Source organism: Amphibalanus amphitrite, unplaced genomic scaffold, assembly GCF_019059575.1.
Source record: "Amphibalanus amphitrite isolate SeventyFive unplaced genomic scaffold, NRLGWU_Aamphi_draft 001356F_arrow, whole genome shotgun sequence".
Taxonomy (NCBI): domain Eukaryota; kingdom Metazoa; phylum Arthropoda; class Thecostraca; order Balanomorpha; family Balanidae; genus Amphibalanus; species Amphibalanus amphitrite.
Genome location: NW_024882849.1, coordinates 159265 through 178414, shown reverse-complemented (window position 1 = coordinate 178414; position 19150 = coordinate 159265). Strand labels below are relative to the sequence as shown.

Below are 19150 nucleotides of genomic sequence, written 5' to 3'. Positions count from 1 at the left end.
AAAGGTCGAAACCGAGGCAAGGAGAGAAACGAGGCGAACACGAATACAAGAAGAGCTTCAATGCAAGAAGTGAACACCGTGCCAAAGAGAATGGACCCATGAAGTGCATGTACTGCGGCGGAGAGCACAAGTTGGAAGTGTGCCCCATGTTTTGCCAGTGGACTGTTGGGAGCAGGTACCACTTCTGCAAGACGAAGGCCCGCTTCCTTCCCGCCCACCTCAGCGTTTGGAGGTGGCCAAGGATGTCCGACAGCGCAGCCAGTGCCAGCTTGAGGCGCGCAAGAAGAGGAGACAAGCAGGGTCAGAGAGCAAGGCACAGACGACCAGTCACGACCTACAGCTGAATCCAGTCATCCCGCCGCTCGACTCGGACAAGAACAGCAAGGACCCACTCTACATCGGCCTGCCCAACTTTGGGAACATCTGCTATCAAAACGCCACCCTGCAATCCCTGCTGGGTCTCCAACCGTTCCAGAGTGAGATGGTGTCCCTGATCTCGGGCCCGGTCGAAAGCGGCCAGTGCCGCACGCTGTGTGGCGTTGCCAAAATGATGGATCTTCGCCAGAAGGCGCTCAGCAAATTAGTCTTCAGCCACCTGAATGACCTGCGCGATGTTTTCGCCGACATCGATCCGGCGTTTCGAGGCACCGAGATGCAGGACGCCAACGAGTTCCTGTTGCGCCTGCTGGACACAATGAAAGACGAAGTCGACGCTCGACGATCGACAGACAACCCGGTCCGCGACAACTTCCATTACCAGACCCTCGAGATTTACAGGTGCACAAAGTGTCATGAGACAGTTCTGAAGCGCCAAGAGAACATCAGCTGGTTTGTGAGCGTACCGCACCACCAGGGCACCGAGGCGCCCACGCTGCAGGACGCGCTGCGGCTGAGCATGCGACCCGACCGGCGCCACCTGCTCTGTCAGCACTGCCGCCACGATGAGTGTTACGTCACCACCAAGATAAGTCAGCCTCCCAGGACACTGATCCTCCAACTGAACCGGTGTGTCTTTCTGGGGGATGAGGCGAAGAAGATCCGGACCAAAGTGAGCATCCCCAAGTTCCTCTCGCTGAACGAGTTTGTCGCGGACGACGTCACCCGGCCTCCCGAGTGGAACTGCACAAATCCTTCCCTGTGTACTAGGGAGTCGGAGGTTCCCTCAGGCCCACCGGCCGCCACCGCCGCCCCAACAGCGCCCACCACTGCAGGCTCTCCAGTGTCGGCCGGAGCCACGGCGCCGGCTCGTCCTTCGCCATCGGCGACTGCTGCTGCTGAGTCGCCGCCATTGCCGCCACCCGAGCTGCAGGTGTTGGACGCCGCCAACTCAAACTCGAAGCCGGGGCGGACCCGTGAGGACAAGGGTCGCGAGCTCCATGTTATCAGGAGGTCACAGGAGAGAGAGCCGGCCGGCGCCGTGGAACAGGTGCACCTTTCCGAGTTTTGCGTCCAGGAAGATCAGTCGCTCCGTCCCGTCGACCTGGTCGGCGACTTTACGTATCGGCTGGTGGGAGTCGTCAGCCACTACGGTGGCGCCACGCACTCAGGACACTATGTGTCTGACGTGTACAGTGTAGGACGGGACATGTGGTTCCATTACGACGACCAGCGAGTCAGCTGCGTGGGCGAGGGGTACGTCCTGAATGAAGGTCACCAACGGGACGGTTATACCTTCTTTTACCTCCACAAGGAGCTCTGCAGCCAGATAGTCAGGATGGAGGGTGGGGGACTGTAACTGCCGCACGGAGGATTGGCGCTTGAACGCCTCCTGACCGTGTCCGAGCGGGCATGTGTGTATGGGTTTGTGTGTGCGTGTGTGTGGATATGTACCGGAAATGTTTTGTATCACCTTTTTATTACATGGATTGTTGTATTATATACGAGTCATTTAAAAAAAATCCTTTTGTCTGTTTAGTCGAAATGGCTTGAATACAATAAACAAAACAAAGCAACTCAGATTCAGACTCTGTATTTTCATGTTACCTATACACTGCCTTTCTGAAGTTGTAAGACTCCTAATGGATACTAGGTCCTGCAAGGTTCATTTCCCTGTGAAAGCTCCTCTGGGAGTGAGGGCGTTGCGAAGTTGCGACATCTGAAGACCGTGCAGAGGTTCACTTTTGACTTCATAGGTCAGTGACCTGATCTGACCCGAAAATGTGGTTGGTGTCAACAGATCCGGCTTGATTCAAAGGTCAGGTATGCCTAGCTTCAGTTCTCTATCACCGGCGTGTTCGGAGCTACTGCGAAAAAAAACTATGGAGGGGCAGCACCCGCCTCCCCCCTCGGCCGGCGAGGGTTAAGGCTCTCAGAGACCAGTACAGGGCCTGCAAAGGGCAGTTTGAGACGTTTAGATGCCGACTTGGGCCATCAGAGGCTAATGTGGGTCCTTACAGGCCATCATGGGCCCTCAGAGGTCAGTGTGGGACCCTAAAATACCTGCATGGGCTTACCGGCATGGGAAAATACCGGCACGGGATCTGAGGGCCCGCAGTGCGGGGCCCTCAGATCCCATGCCTCAGATCCCATGCTCAGAGGCACCTAAAGGTTAGTCTTGGGACCCCGGAGACAGAAATGATGTCATCAGAGGCCGGAGTGAGGACCTCAGACGCCGGCTGGGCCCTTGAGGCCGGTTTAGGGGCCCTCAAATGCCAGTGGAGGGCCCTCAGAGGTCAGGGCCTCCTCTAAGGATTTTTCACTGGGTGGGCAAAATTTTCGCCACTCCCCTGCCCAAGGGCGGATCCAGCCACTTGTTTTGGGGTTCAACCAATTTCAAAACCTGTTACCGGGGGTGCGGGGGTGAGGCGAAATAAGCTGTGCCGTTATTGGAAATAAGATGATAGTTTGCAAAGTTAACGTTTGTCGTATGTTTTATGGTTAGCGATGCTCGAACCATTCGTTCCAGAGTTACATGTACACTGTACAGCCCGCCGCAAACTGCGTGGTAGGTAGGTATTCTTATTTCGACAAAACCGACAATATCTCAAAGGTTATGATTATCAGTCGGTCGGAACACATTGCATATAGATGCGCCATGCTCCACTTCTTCGATTAATTCAGTCACTGAACAAAGTGTACGCCTATCCGCAGCAAAAATGCAAGCGTTTGTTTTGAGGGCAAATATAAACTTTTGTGTGTTGTTGTCAAACTACATAGATGGAAAATGTAAACCAAAATAAGCCTAATCTAAGGTGTGGAGTCTCGCGCGTCTTGCTGTTACGATTTCCGAATGACCGTTAGCATAGTATTCGCGTTATTCTCGGTTTTGTCGAAAAAAAAGAATACCTACCTACCACGCAGCTTGCAGAGGGCTGTACATTGTACGTACATGCCTATTCACTTACGAGACAATTACTTTTTACAAATACCAATTAAAACCCAATGCCGTGAGAGGGATGCAGCCTGGGCTTATAGATGCAACAGCGAGTTAGAGCTCCTAATTTACAAACCTCTTACCTCACCGATAAGTGTTGCATTGTGGTTGTGTGACGGAAGCCACATTTTTTTTTTAATCACAGCTTACAGGAATAGACAGAATCATAAGGCATGCATATTGGTGTGAGACTAAAAGCCAAACACGCAAAAGTGAAATCATCTGAGAAGAACGGCGCTTCAATTCCCGACACCTTCATGGATAACGCGGGTCAACAGGGCGCAGGCGGCAGATGGTCTACCCCACCTGGACCCGACGTAGCGCCGACCCCTCTTATCGGTCGCACGCCAATTGGGTGGCCACGTCAAAAACGGGCTACACCTGGCACTGCAGAGGTGTAAACACTGCCGCCTCCCCGCCCGCATCTACAGGAAAAGCTCATAACGGAACTTTATCTCTCCAAAGCGCAATCGGCCGGCATCCTGTGCGCCAACCCTCTGCACCTGCGCCTGGGATATCGCCACCGGCACCGCCTCGACCTAGTGGATCGACACCGGTATGAGCATGTCAAACAAGAAACAGCTGACGCAGGGACCCCTCGGGCCGTATCATGCCGCAAGTGCCGCAAATAGAAGGCGTCAAGCCATCAAAATTACACTCACGCCGACGAAGTTATCAGCCGCCGACAGATGCTAACCAAAAGTCCCAGTCACCCTCCCTGCGGAATCGGAGGTGCAAATATGTACGTCCAGAAGAGCAGATGTTCCGTGCCGAGAGTGGGACACGCCAATGCCCATATCTGGCATTCACCTGACGAGCAGCGACGCCGACGGTCGGGGACTTCTGATACTGGACGGCAGCTGGGACAAATGAGCGTCCAGCAAACAGAGTAATAACTGACGAATTCGCTAATATCACAAGCGTTCGGCTAATACAGGAACAGCTGGGAAGTTCAATGACCATGGCGGACCATATACATACCCGAGATATCGTGATTACAACTAAACCAAGCAATAAAGCGCCGACGCCGGACAGTGTACCTCAGCTTCCCAGCAGAACAAAGGTGTGCACGACAGATGGCAAGAAGATAGCAAAAGTGATAAGCACTGCACCCGGCCCAATTACAACCAGCTGGAAGAAAGTCAATAACCAGGACCGATGCCACTCATGAGTCATCATACAGATAAAGATACTAGGCCTATCACGCCACACCGACGAATATCTAGCCATGCTTATCACACCTGGAACACCAACGCGATAGTAATCTGGGTATAAAGGAACGAGGCAGTCATGGAGAGGGTATCGAGGAGTGCACAGGACACCGGAGTGCACGCAGCATCGGGTCCGATCGAGGAGTGCACAGGACACCGGAGTGCACGGAGCATCGAGTCCGACCGGGGAGTGCACAGGACACCGGAGTGCACGGAGCATCGAGGCCGACTGGGCGGAGCGCAGAGGACACGGCAGTGCACGGAGGAAGGTACGACGGGAGGAGCGCGACGGGCAGCAGCTGACGAGGGAAGATCCAGTACGACAGTGATCGAGAGCTGGATCGAGGAAAGTGCACGCTCTCAGCCATCGACAACGGACAAACTGCTATCATCATCGACCTCTCGGTGACCGGCTTGGTCAACAACGCCGTTCAAGTAAGAATTGCCACAGAAAGGAAGTCTGCTCAATCCTTGCCAACATGCAACCATTCAGCTCCCGTCCCTCATATATTCACTCCGTGATTTGCACCAACCGGCTGATGGTTCAGAGCTACCTTTCTCGGGCTGAGCGTAAGGATTAGGCACATAGCAACAACACCATGTAAGCTTCATTATTTTAAGGGGGGGGGGGACAAAGCGTTGAATGGGTAAATTTATTGGGCGTCTCAATAGGACTCGGGGACTCAGTTTTTAATTGAATCAGTGTCGAATCATTGCGTCAGGGCTGGTCGGAATGACAAATTATGTTGCGCGATTGAAAGGTTTGTTGCGCGGGTGTATGGATTTGGGTAACAGATAGCGCGATGTTATTTTTGTTTTGGAACAAAATCGAAGCGAGGGTGCGTCTGGTAAATGCGACATTTATTTAACGGGCGTGAATACCTAGCCAAAACTGAGCGCGTACGAGGAAACATCGAAATGGACCACCTCTTGACAATTTGTCTTATACTCCGATCTCTCTCGCTCTCTCTCTCTCTCTCTCTCTCTCTCTCTCTCTCTCTCTCTCTCTCTCTCTCTCTCTCTCTCTCTCTCTCTCTCTCTCTCTCTCTCTGTCTCTCTCTCTCTCTCTCTCTCTCTCTCTCTCTCTCTCTCGCTCTCTCTCTCTCCCTCTCTCTCTATCTCCCACTCTCGCTCCCGCTCTCCCCTCTCTCTCTCCCTCTCTCTCTCTTTCTCTCTCTCTCTCTCTCTCTCTCTCTCTCTCTCTCTCTCTCTCTCTCTCTCCTCTCTCTCTCTCTCTCTCTCCCTCTCTAGATTGTATTCACTATCTTGCCCCAATGATTGTGCCATATATCGACGCGACTAGCCTAAATCATACTACAACACAGTAAGTCAGAGACCTAGACAATTCAACTAGCCGGAGAGAGGCTGGTTCGAGCCAGGCCCCTGTGCCTGTTTTGACTCTGCTGACGCCGTCGATCACTGCGAGATGGGAAATGAGTATTCCGTGACTCGATGAATTCTACTGCGTATTCCCGTGAAGTATAGCAAAGGCACCGAGCGGCTAGCCGTCCGTGTCGACCGGACTTTGAAGGGCTAGGGCTAATATGTAAGAGTGTAAGAGCGATGAACGAGGGCAAGGTTGCCGAGTTATAGTTTCGCGGAGTGGCTCCGCCGAGGTGTTCAGTAGAAACACAGTTATAGTTTCGCGGAGCGGCTCCGCCGAGAGTATAAACATTTAGGAACTTATCCCTCAACTGAAGCACAACCGGACCACCCACAACACCGAGTCGGCAGACCGGCAGAGGTGCGTACAACCGTTGTTTCCTTTGAGCATGGGCGAAATTATCCGCACTGTGGCAGTGCGCGCGCGAGAGATAGAGGTGGTCGATGGAAATGTAGAGTCGTTATGCGGAGTGGCTCCGCCGAGAGTATTATCATTTAGGAACCTATCCCTCAACTGAGGCACAACCGGACCACCCACAACACCGAGTCGACAGACCGGCAGAGGTGCGTACAACCGTTGTTTCCTTTGAGCTTGGGCGAAATTATCCGCACGGTGGCAGTGCGCGCAAGCGAGAGAGAGGTAGTCGATGGAAATGTATGCACTGTGGCAGTGCACGTGATTGAAGAGCAGGCAGTGGCCGGGAGCGCGTGAGAAACGTAGCTTCAATGGAAGAGAGTAATAACGTAAATGGGGTCAGAAGGACACCCAGTGCCAATTTGCTTAGGATTCAGGGATTTAAAGGGGTTAACACCTCCTTATACGCACATAAGTATCAAACAGGGCATAAACTCACCTCGGGATATAGGGGAGAGCGGGGCCAGTTGAACCACTTTTTATATATTGACATGCACAGCGAGATCTAGTTGTCATATCGAAAAATGCACAATGCCATGAAAAAATATGCTCTTTTGCTTTATTTTAAGATATGTAAAATTATGTTTCAAACATATTTTGCTGCCAAACGCATGCTTATAAAACAGCTCTACGCCCGTTTCAAATGACCCCGATGCGAGGGTCAATTGAACCAGCCCATGGGGTCAATTGCACCTATCCTTAACAATGGGATGTTTTCCTCTATAAGGCCACTTTCTTAAGGAGATATTTTGTCCGGTTTACTTTTCCAAATGCTACATTCAATAGGTCGTTGGAAAGCTAAAAGTGCAAAGTTCCTCATAATAGGTGACATAAAGTACATAGACTATGGTAAAATGGGCGGATGAGAAAAATGAAAAATATCTCAGGCTATAGTGTGCTTTCAAGCAAAAGGCTGGAGAAAAGGGGTAAAAAAGTGAGCTCTATTAAAGTACTATTTCAGTTTAAAAGCTCATTTCAAAGGTAGACTATTTCCTTTAATGTTTACAGTCCCTGAACAATAACCATTGCAAAGGTCACCGGGGTCCATTGAAACGGCCTGTGGCCCTGTTTCAACTGACCCTCAGAGAAGCGTTTCAATTGCCCCCATCCGCTCCCGCCATCTCGCACGCGCCGTAAAGCACATGTCAAACGAGCTGGAGGGACGGCATCATGCTGAATGAAGGGCCAAATAAGGTGTTATTCCGGAGCCAGGAGTTCTTCTTTCAGCAAACAAAGGTATATGAGATATCACAAAATATTCATAAAAACGATTTCTCCCAAACGCCCCTCAAAAACACAAAAACAAGTGTCAAATCAAAACTAAAGTCCGTTTGCCGCCCAAACGCCGTTGACAAAGGAAGTGGTCGAGCGCGGATGCGCAGTGGTGTCGGCAACGCCATATGTTGCATATTGTTGAAAATAAAGCCATGTTTCATCTGACCCCGTGTTTCAACTGGCCCCGCTCTCCCCTAACTATGCCAATTCAGCGCCACTGGGGGGATTAGATGGAAACGGGAGGGTCGGTTTGTCTAGCCGAATGTTCTTCATAGGTGTATGTATGCATGACCGAATCAATGACGCGTGTGCGACCGAAAGGGAATAATGAATGGCTATGTTAAGGACCAGTGGGAGCTAGACACTCACGCTCGAATTGCATAAATTTCTCTGATGGGATAGAGCCCTTGGCATCGAACGGATACGAAATGGGAACATGGGAAGGCCTTGCCCTGGGGTTTAAAGCCAAGCAATTCCATCAGCCGGTGACAAATCCCATCCCTTCCAAATTGAACCTATTCCTCCCCGAGCAGTGAAGGCTATATGTTGTAAGGAAATTGCAAGCCTCTCAAATAAATTTGTACTGCACGACGGCGGAGCTGGTGCCACGTGGGAATCGGACAGGCGTTAAAGAGGAGACGGTCCACCTGCCCACCCAGTGTCGTCTTCCGAGGCGGACGATTCACAGCGTAACAGCCACACGTCACTCACACGGCACATGTGCACCGCCATGCCGCCCAGCAGCACCGTTACAGTTGCATCAATTATTATGACAGGCATTACGTAACATACTACATAAAAGACGATTTGTTATGCATTCCGCAGCAAAAGCTGAAATTACACTTGTTAAAATGATCATATACCTTTTAAAATAAATACATACTGCTGGTTGTTGCGTGCTTGTCATTATCAGGTCAGTCTTTTAACCCTCGCCAGGCGAGAGCCTTTTTCATATCACGGACGGCGAGGGGGTTGGTACGACCTCTGGCGGTTGGCTCCTATGGCACTTAGAAACGCCAAATTTACAGAGTAGGTGGGCCCATAGAAGATTTCGCGGCTGTGAATATTTGGTGACTCTAAGTCAATATTTAGGAGGGTTTTGGGTGTCTAAGTGCAAAAATTTCGCAAAAACATGTCAAAAGTTTTTTTTTTCAGTATAACTTTTTAAGTAGTAAAGATAGAGCAAAAATAAAAGCACCAGTGAGCTCAGCACGTCCGTGGGCATCGAATGATATACTTTGTTACCAATTTAAGTGAACTTAAAGTTTTCTTTAAATTAGGTGAACTTAAAGCAGTTAATTAAGTTTACGTTAATCAAAATGCATCCTATTGCATATCATTCGAATCGCCTGATCACAATGAACACAATGACACTATTTTTCAAGCTCTAGCCTCATTGTGTAACAAGTTATTAGCAAAAACGTCGTTTGACCTTAGTTGACCTCAGTGGACCCGACCCAAGCGTTCTTGTTGCTTGCAAACACCATTTAGATGTAAATAAAGGTAGTACAGCACAAAAAAACATTAAAATAGAGCACACACACATAGGGGCCACTGGCTGACGCAGTGGGCCCTTGGCGACGCAAAGGCCCCTGCGGCAGATCCTTTGACACAGCTGAGTAGTTATACTTTGGCCAAGAGAGCCCCAACTTTAGAGCCTTGGGCCCCATTGAAACCAGGGGGCCAATTGGATGGGATGGGTCCATCTTGGGGTCCAACGGTGTGTAAACAGAATCAATGCGTTCCGACTGTTGGTCTGACACTATATCGGTTTGAGGGAGCTCGGATCGGATCCACTGTCGATCTGAGGGGGCCCTATCGGTTTGAGGAGGCTGTTGTGATTAGTAGCCTCTTACCTTTTTTTACCTTCACCCGTGACCCGTGTTGATGTACCCTACCTTTCCTCACCCAGTAAAACTTTCCTCTATTTGCCCGCCCCTGTCCTGAATCCATCACTTTTTGTTAGTGATGTAATGCTTCCATTTTTCACCGAGCCGATTTCGTTTTGTTTTTATCCTTTCCAGTCAGTCTGGATCCATCTGTCGCCGTGTTACCGCTACCTGTAAAGTAATAAACCGGCAGAGAAGTTGACGTTGGAATTTCAAGTTGCTAACCAGAGGAATCGGCCTGTAATTTTAGCGTATCTACTACATAGTCCTCCGCGGCCGGATGACTGTTTTTTCAGTCATTTGCTTCTTTGTTCTTTGCTGATTGCTTTGAAGATTTGCGCTGTGATTTGACATCAAGATGCCTGACAAGATGAGTGAGGAAGTGGAGGTGTTGGTGAAGGACAGAACTCTGCTTAGAGGTAAGGCCACAAAGCTGACCCGTGACTTGAAAGACTACAGGGCAGGAGTAGTCGATCAAGATGACTTGGCGTACAAAATTCATGTTTTGGAGCAGCTAGAGCAGAAGATGGTTTCTTTGCAGGATGTTCTGACTGTCAAGGGAGTGTTTGACGAGAGTTCACATTTAGATGGCATCAGGGAGGAGGTTTTCAAGGCAAAACGTCATCTGTCAAGGATTGAGAATGTGTCTGCTCAACCAGCCCCAGCTCAGTCTGACTCTACTGACCTGAGGGCATCTGATGTAAAGATTCCAGTATTTTCTGGAGATCTGTTACAGTGGTCAGAATTCTGGGACCTGTTTGAGGTTGCTGTGCACACCAATTCAAGGTATGTGAATGTACAGAAGTTCAGCATACTAAAGAGCCACCTCTCTGGTTTAGCACTGCAATGTGTTAAAGGTATACCAGTGTCTGATGCTTGCTACCAGTCAGCTGTGGATGCATTGAAAGACCGATTCTGTAAAATCGAGAGAGTGAGGGAGGAGATCATGAAAAGGTTGTTGAACATGCCCAGTGTCAGTGACGACCTATCTGCCATGAGATCCTTCATAGACCATCTGATGTCACATGTGAGGACACTGACCGCGATGGGAGTAAGCTGTGCTAACCTGTCGAGCCTGCTTCTTCCCATAGCCAAGGGAAAGCTGCCAGAGTCGTGGAGGCTCGAATGGGCGCGCCAGCACCAGCCGGATCCAGGGTTGGAGGACTTCCTCGGGTTTCTTCGCAAGGAGATGGACATGAGGGAGGAAGCCAACATCGGCGCCAGGCATCCTGTCCCTCCGGAACGGAGCCCACTGCACTCAGTGAGTATGCTGGCGGTGAGTCGGAACCGAACAACCCCTGCCAGTGCTGCATGGACCTGCGTGGCTTGCAAAAAGGATAAACATGGCCTGAGCAAGTGTCTTGACTATCAGAGAATGTCTGTTGATGATAGATGGCTTGTAGTGAGGAGGGCTGGTTTGTGCTATCAGTGCCTGGGGCCGCACTTTGCTCGTGACTGCCGCAGCTCCAACTGCCGTGTGTGTGGAGAGCGACACCACACCAGCCTCCACAGTGAGCCAGGACGCCAGCCCGGAGCTGGTACCCGTGACCGACGGCCGCCCGCACACCGAGCGGACAGCCGTCCCCAGCAACTGCCTCCCTGCCGCGAGGGGAGCTACCTACCAGATCTGCCACCGCCAACGCCAGTTGGTCAGCAACCTCAACGTCCAGGTTGGTCGCCCGCTGTTCCCCGCCAGGCCATGAATGTCACCGCTGCTTGCGCTGTTGATGTGCCACAGCCAGTCTTACCAACGCCAGTCTCACCACAGCCGCTAGTGCCATCATCCAGCACTACCGCTAGGGTGAATACCGCTTGTGCTATGCCCGACGTGCATATGACGCCGTGTGCTGTCGCTCACTGCTCACCTGATGCTTGCCCGCTGGAGGCTGCTCCGTCTGACCGACCTGCTGCATGCGAAAACTTGTGTTACATGCAGACAGCTCTGGTGGAGGCGTCTGGACCGCGGGGTACCTGCCAGCTTCGCGTTCTTCTCGACGGCGGCTCGGACTCGTCGTACGTGAGGACATCTGCAGCGGAGCTACTCGGTCTGCCCACGGTGGGGAGAGGTGTGTTCGCCTGCCTGGGCTTCCAGGAGCGGCTCGAGGAGCCGAGGATGTATGAGAAGGTGAGGCTGTCTCTGCGGAGCCGTCACGGTGGGGAGCCTCACGTCTTCGATCTGTGGAAGACTGATCGTCTCTGTTCCCAACTGACCCCCGCCCGACCGCCTACTGCCGTATTTACACCGCATCTTCTGCTTGCTGATGATTTTGAGGGTGGGCCGGTGGACGTGTTGATCGGCGCCGACCTGATGTACAGAGTTGTGTTGTGGGAGCAGGTGAAGCTGACTGACCATCTCAGGGCCCTGGAGACTGTGTTCGGCTACGTCCTGCACGGCCGAGATGGGTCACCGGTGGACTGCGAGCCGGTGGACTGCGCGTCTGTGAAGTACGCGCTCCGTTGCTGCCGGCTTCCGTCGCCAGACTTCAAGCCGGAGCAGCTCTGGAGTCTGGAGGCGCTCGGCATCTCCGGGGACGAGGACGAGAGATCACCGATGAAGCCGAAGTGGAGTGACGCCGAACAGAGGTACGAAATGAACCTGCTGTGGAAGTCTGATGATCGCCCCCTCTCTAACCTCAGCTCAGCAGCAGCCCGGATCAGACGCATGGAGGGACGGCTCACAGTCCCCGAGCGGGAAGCGTACCAGAGACACCTGGAAGATCTGTATAGAGCCGGCGTGATCGAGACGCCGCCCAACGATGACCTACAAGGGTTCTACCTGCCGCACCGCGGCATCTGGCGCGGTGGAAAGCTGCGGGTGGTCTTCGACGGCTCTGCCCGGGACGCCACTGGCCACAGCCTGAATGACTACCTGGAGCCGGGAAGCAATCTGCTCAGACGTCTGCCTGCCGTGCTGCTCAACTTCAGACGAGACGCCGTGGGAGCTCAGACAGACATACGTGCTGCCTTTCACCAGGTTTCGGTGTCCGAGGAGGACCGAAAGTACCTACAGTTTCTGTGGGACGGACAGCGTCTTCGTTTCCGCAGAGTTCCGTTCGGTATAACATGTTCCCCATTCATGCTGCTGCAAACTATCTCTGTTCACCTGGACCTGTACTGTGGGGAGGAGCCGGGTCTGTGTGAGAAGTTGCAATGTGGCCTGTACATGGATGATGTGTGCACCTCCTTCTGCAGCAGAGCCGAAGCTGAGTCGAGCATGTCGCGGGCGGAGGAGATCTTCCGCGACGCAGGCATGGAGTTGCACAAGCGGCGCATCTCCGGTGACGCTGACAGCGAGGCCAACGTTCTGGGTCTTCTGTGGAACCCCGCCACGGACCTGCTCGCAGTGAGTGTGCCTGGCTTCCATGTGGCCAAGACCAGGAGAGAGATGCTGTCCCTGCTGAGTAAGCCGTTTGATCCGCTCGGTGTACTCTCTCCGTGGCTTGTTGTCGGCAGGTCTCTGTTCCAGAGAACGTGGGGAGTCGGATGCACGGTCAGCTGGGATGAGGAGCTGCCCCCACAGCTACAGGAGGAGCTAGCAGAATGGCTCACAGACGCACCAGACCGAACTGTATGGTTCCCCCGCGCGCTGCTGACGAATGACTGTGACGTCACCTACCATGTCTTTTGTGATGCCTCAAAGAAAGCGTATTGTTGTGTCATCTACGCTGTGCAGGGTGGGGAGTCCAGGCTGCTCATGTCCAAATCTCGTCTCGCGCCCCTGACTCCCGCCCTCAGCGTGCCCAGACTTGAACTGATGGGTGCCCTCATCGGCGCCAGGCTGATGGACTTTGTCAGACAGGCGTTGAGTCTGGAGAGCCCACAAGTCGTCTATTGGACCGACTCCATGGACGTCATCTTCTGGCTGAAGAGCAAGAAGAAGCTGAAGCTGTTCGTGCAGAACAGAGTGACCACCATCCTCCAGTTGACTCAAGCGGAGCAATGGCACCACGTAAGAGGACAAGACAACCCGGCCGACCTGGGGACGAGAGGTATGTCCATGACCGCTCTGGAGAAGTGTGATCTGTGGTGGCGAGGACCGACATTTCTCCGACAGGGACCTGATACCAGGATCTGCTGTGGACCGACAGTCGAGGCCGACAGTCTGCAGCCGTCTCAGGAGGCCACCAGTGAAGTGAAGCTGCAGAAGCCCCCGTTAAAGCTGACCCTGCTGACGACGCGAAGTGACACAAGTGAGACCCTACCGTTTGACATTACGTCATGTTCTACCCTCACACAGGCTGTGCTGAGGCTCGCGTGGGTGTTCCGTTTCGTCACCAACAGCCGCCTACCGAGGGAGGAGCGCCGGACGGGTCCGCTGACGCCCGAGGAGAAGAGACTGAGCCTCCGCTTCTGGATCAGAGAGGCACAGGCCCGTGCCTACAGAGAGGAGACCAACGCCGTACGTGCCGGTAGGCTGCTGCCGGCCGGCTCACCGCTTCAAAAGCTGCATCCACAGCTAAGTGACGATGGCGTGCTGGAGGCGACGCTGCGCAGTGGGGAGCGGGCTGTGCCTGTGCTGCCCGATCTGGCCCATGTCACCACTCTGATTGTCGATGACGCGCACCGCCTCTGCTTCCACCAGGGGACGCGGGTAACCCTCTCCCTGCTGACTGCTGAGTACGCGGTGAGGAGACGCACGGTGCGTCGAATCGTTGAAACCTGTCGCCGATGCCGTCGTTACCGATGCGTACCGTACCGATCACCTGAGGGAGCACTGCCCAACTTCAGAACACAGCCGAGCCGTCCATTTGCCAAAGTCGGTGTCGATTTTTTCGGCCCACTGTACGTTGATCAGAGCCAGGCGAAAGTGTGGGTGCTTTTGATAACATGTGCCACTTCCCGTGCGGTGCACTTAGAGCTTGTTCGCTCACAGGCCACCGCTGACGTGATCCTGGCGCTGAGACGGTTCTGCGCCATCCGAGGGACGCCAGCTCTGGTGTACAGCGACAACGCTCGGACGTTCCGGGCCTTGCTTGGCCACCTACCCCGGTCGGTAACGTGGAAGTTCATCCCTGAGGCTGCCCCCTGGTGGGGAGGGTACTGGGAGCGTTTGGTGGGCGTGACAAAGAAGGCTCTTCGCATCACCCTACATCAGTGCCACCTGACGTTTGAGGAGTTGTCTGCCACGATGTATGAGCTCGCTTTTTTCATAAACCTGCGCCCCCTCACCCAGGGCGATGGTGAAGATCTCCTTACCCCCGCCCACCTGCTGTTCGGCGTGACGAGCATAGACGGTGTCTTGTGCCCAACATTGAAAGAGTGTTCCATCAGCAGGGCCTGGCGTCACCAAAAGCGGGTCTGCGACCATCTGATCCGGCGGTGGTGTGATGAGTACCGCAACGCTCTCCGCTGCTGGAGCGTCTCGCCCCGTGGACGACCTAGCCGTACACCGCGCGTGGGAGACGTGGTGCTAGTCCACAGTGAGAGGCCGCGCGGCCGGTGGCCTGTGGCGCGAGTGACGCGGCTGCTGGCGGGACCGGACGGCCACGTGAGGGCCGCCGTCATCAGCCTGCGCGGGCGGAGCACTCGCCGCCCTGTCAGCCGCCTGTTCCTGCTGGAGGCGGCGGACTGAGTCGGACTGAGTCGTACCGGTGCAGTGATCGGGACGAGTTACGTCGCCGCGAACTATCGCAGAGTGCTGTGCCTTTTGTCGTATTCATCGTTCTGTTTGTTTTTCGAAATCGGTCGTGCGCTCGATTTCGAGTGGGGAGTGTGTTGTGATTAGTAGCCTCTTACCTTTTTTTACCTTCACCCGTGACCCGTGTTGATGTACCCTACCTTTCCTCACCCAGTAAAACTTTCCTCTATTTGCCCGCCCCTGTCCTGAATCCATCACTTTTTGTTAGTGATGTAATGCTTCCATTTTTCACCGAGCCGATTTCGTTTTGTTTTTATCCTTTCCAGTCAGTCTGGATCCATCTGTCGCCGTGTTACCGCTACCTGTAAAGTAATAAACCGGCAGAGAAGTTGACGTTGGAATTTCAAGTTGCTAACCAGAGGAATCGGCCTGTAATTTTAGCGTATCTACTACAGAGGCCCTCAAATGACCTGAACGGTCCCTTAGTTTGTCTGAGAGGGTCCTCCGTCGGCCTGACTGGGCCTCTGGAAGTGCAAGGGGGCCTTTTGTCGGTCTGAATGGCCCTTAGACGGCTTATATGACCCTCAGACGGCTTACGAGGCTCTCATGGGCTGTAGGGGCCTGTGACGGTCTGAAAAACCCTCATCCGACCTACGGGCCCTCAGACCGCCCTCAGAACCGGCTGGCGACTCTTTGAAGCTATTTGTGCCTATCTAACAGGGGCCCATGGACTGCTTACCTCCTCAGTTCTAACATTTTTTGTTAATAAATATTTTTCCTATATATTTGGACCCCCTCCAAAAAATATTGGATGCAACCCGATGGCTTTTTGGATTTTGAGGGGGCTATCGTGGGTCCCTGTGCGTTTGGCCCCCTCCTTGAGGAAATCCTGGCTACGCCCCTGAATATCGGGCAACCAGAAAACTTTTTTTGACCTTCAAACAGCATCCAGTTTGCTTAACCCTCGCATGTGTGCGGCGTTTGCCAGCTTCTAATGTGTAGGGGGGGGGGGGGGTCGGTTGGACCCCCCCTTGCCGTTTGGCCCCTGATCGAGCTAGAGCTTCGCGGAAAAAACGAGCGTGTTGCCCGTGACGAGAGGAAGCCGATGATACCCAATTTTAAGGTCCTAGGTCATTGGTTGACCTTCCAGGTCAGGTCAATGACCCAAAGTCGGGAAAATCGGGACCTGTTAGAAAGTCGTAAAGTGTGGCTGCTAAGGGGTTTTTCGGGGTGCTGATCACGAATATCGTGTTAGTTTTGATCACAGATGATGTCTTGAAGCATTTAGACCAGGTCGGGTCAGGTCAGGTCAGGTCAACCAGTAGGCGTCGTGACGGGTATTCGTAGTACGTGTCAACCGCCTCTGACAGCTTCGTAACATGTTACGAAGTCACCAAAACTACTTCGTAAATGTTCAAATGGTTGCTAAATTCGAATTCAGCTCCAAAAACTAGCCTAGAAACTTGTAAAACTCGAAAAAGTGAACCGAGGTCACCCGAGGTCACCAAAGGTCAATGACCTGACCTGACCTTCAGGTGACCTTGACACACACGGGAGTAACATCAATTAACATGTTTGAACGTTTGAAACCACGAAAAGCTTGCAAACACGCGGCTAATGCGAGCCGACATACGCGAAATCGCGATTCCGGCCAAACATGGTCTCGGAAAAGAGGTCACAGGTCAAAGGTCATTTGGGTCAGGGTCATGAAATTTTCAGGGTTGGTGTAAAATTGATCAATGCGAGGGTACTGAAAGTTTCGTCGCGATCGGCCGCTTTTTACGCGAGTTATTCGCGAAAAACCATGGGGGGGGGTCCATCCGACCCCCCCCCCCCTACACATGCGAGGGTTAAGACCGGAAAGGTAGTACCGGACGTCCGGCTGGGCCTTTATTTTTGCATTTGCTTCTGGGTGGGCAAATCGACGCCACTGGGTGGGCAATTGTGGTGACTGGGTGGGCATTTGCCCACCCAGTGGGTATGTTAGAGGAGGCCCTGTCAGAGGTCAATGTGGGTTCTCATCCCTCAATGTGGGCGCTTGACCGCCACTGAAGGGCCCTCCGAGATCAGTGTAGGACCCTCAAAGACTGGTATGGGAGCTGTTAATAGCTGGCGTGGGTTTCTTGAGCCTCGTGACAATCGAATAAGGGCCAGAGCCCCATACACCCATGGGGGCCCTGCCCATTGGTTGTTTGGGGGGGGCAAATGATATGATGGCCCCCTGATTAGCCTTTGGAGGGGGGGGGGAAGGGCATGGTCCTGATCCCCCTCTGCGACCGCCACTGCACTGAAAGTGCGAAGGGGGAGGGGCAGATACCCACAGACATTGCTGGCCCCCAGCCTGTTTGAACCGAGGCGGAGGCACGGTCACCCTGGCCCCCAGCTACTACGCCTGTGACGAACTATGCCGACTCCAAGCAGATCCGGTCAAGCGTTGGTCGTTTGTATACGCATTCTCCTGCACCTTACTACACCTTTTTAGGCTCAAGTTCGAATATGTTAAGTTCAAATTCGATTTTCGAATAAGTCAACTTCATATTGGAAGATGCCAAATACAAAATCGGATACCTCAAGGCTCAAGCTCAAATTGAGATATGCCAACATCAAATTGGAAGAAGTCAAATGCAATTTCGTCTTACTCAAGATCAAATTCGAATACGCCAAATTCAAATTAGAATAAGGCAACTTCAATTTCGTCTTGTATTAGTAGTGTTTGTTTATTTGTCATCATTTATCTACTATTATAAATCTTAAAAAGTTCCACGCCGCCGTCGGGGTTACTCCCTAAAAGGCTTATTACGGCGCCATCGATTGACGCACGAGGGTGAAATTTTCACGACTCGTGGGTCACGTCATTCAACAGGTCGTATTAAATTTTGGGCACGACGTGGCCGGGGGTGCGCCCGTGGCGCGTGCTCATGTGCGCCATAGGGTTAGCATTAGAATCGGCAAAAACAGGCTATTGCTCGGGAACGGTGAGGGCCACGGGGGTGAAATTTTCACGCCAAGTCGAGCGCGTGCTCTCATTTGTCGTATTAAATTTTCGACGGTGTGGGTTCAGCGGTGTGCACGTGCAGTGGGGCCGCGACCGGCGCCGAGCAGAAGGCACGTGCTTTAGGCTCAGTTGTTCGCTTAAAAACTGACTGGAAATAATCAGAGCCGGAAGGTCATTGACCTTTGACAACGAATACCGGCGCCGGGCACCGCTCGCCAAGGGGATTCCCCAGTAAATACGATAAATTTGTTTTTGCAATATCTCAGCCGTTTCTGGGCCGATTTAGCTGAAACTTGGACTGTCGGTGGTAGTGTAGGGTAGGGTAGGGTAGGGTAAGGTAGGGTAGGGTAGGGTAGGGTAGGGCAGGGGCGTCGTTTTGTATAGGCCTGGGAGTGCCCGAGCACTACCAATGTTCAGCTGAGCACTACCAATGTGTTGTTGAGCACTACCAACATTTTTCTTCACTTATTGAGAAAATTGCATTCAAACATGTCATACAAATAAAATGAATGAGGTTATTATGTATAAAATCAGCATGATAGCAAGTAACTTCAATGGTAAGTGGTAACTATTGATGAAAATCTATAGACTTACTCCACAAGTAGATTGAATTTGAATTGGTTGACCAATTCAATCTTCTTGTAGCGTACCTAAGTCCATAAATTTCCATCAATACCTAGGTATCATTTTCACTTTCCACATCATGTCATTACGTCAAGTAATTCCAAGTTATGTGGTACCTACCTACCTACCTACCTACCAAGTTTCACAATAGTCAGGGGCGTCGTTTTGTATAGGCCTGGTAGGGCCCGAGCCTTACCAATGTTTATTTGGGCCCTACCAATGTTCGCTGAGCCCTACCAATCTTTTGTCACTTATCAGTTGATAAAAAATCAAAATAAACAGATAAGCAAATATTAAATAAGCACATATGCAAGTACATAAATAAGGTTCTAGCCACAGTAGGTGCATGTAGTTGACAATGAGGTTTCACGTGTCTAGGACTCCGGTACTTAATGGATTTTAAGAGG

The 19150-nt window shown here is 52.4% G+C and overlaps 2 protein-coding genes across 6 annotated transcripts; both read left to right on the top strand.

The window, feature by feature from the left end:
* Positions 1-223: 223 nt before the first annotated feature.
* On the top strand, positions 224-1735 carry LOC122372404 (ubiquitin carboxyl-terminal hydrolase 29-like; the record flags this gene model as incomplete). Its single annotated transcript, XM_043349550.1, has 1 exon — positions 224-1735. A coding segment is annotated over one exon (1512 nt), but the record flags the coding sequence as incomplete, so codon positions are not given.
* An 8236-nt stretch (positions 1736-9971) lies between these two features.
* LOC122372405 lies at positions 9972-15517 on the top strand. Of its 5 annotated transcripts, none has more exons than XM_043349552.1 (3): positions 9972-10332; positions 10638-13945; positions 14420-15517. In XM_043349552.1, the coding sequence occupies exons 2-3, from the start codon at positions 10736-10738 to the stop codon at positions 15116-15118; spliced, it is 3909 nt and encodes a 1302-aa protein (XP_043205487.1). In that variant the 5' UTR covers positions 9972-10332; positions 10638-10735; the 3' UTR covers positions 15119-15517. The 5 variants fall into 5 exon arrangements, with proteins under 5 accessions (XP_043205487.1, XP_043205489.1, XP_043205491.1 ...); XM_043349554.1 differs by having other exon boundaries at positions 9972-10807; positions 11011-13945; XM_043349556.1 differs by having other exon boundaries at positions 9972-12889; positions 15451-15517.
* Positions 15518-19150: the final 3633 nt, after the last annotated feature.

Coding starts and splice junctions, on each gene's coding strand:
- LOC122372405 (XM_043349551.1), top strand. CDS start 10,073: ATGGTTTCTTTGCAGGATGTTCTGACTGTCAAGGGAGTGTTTGACGAG. Junction 13,946..14,419: donor ACAGAGAGGAGACCAACGCC/GTACGTGCCGGT, acceptor GTTCGCTCACAG/GCCACCGCTGACGTGATCCT.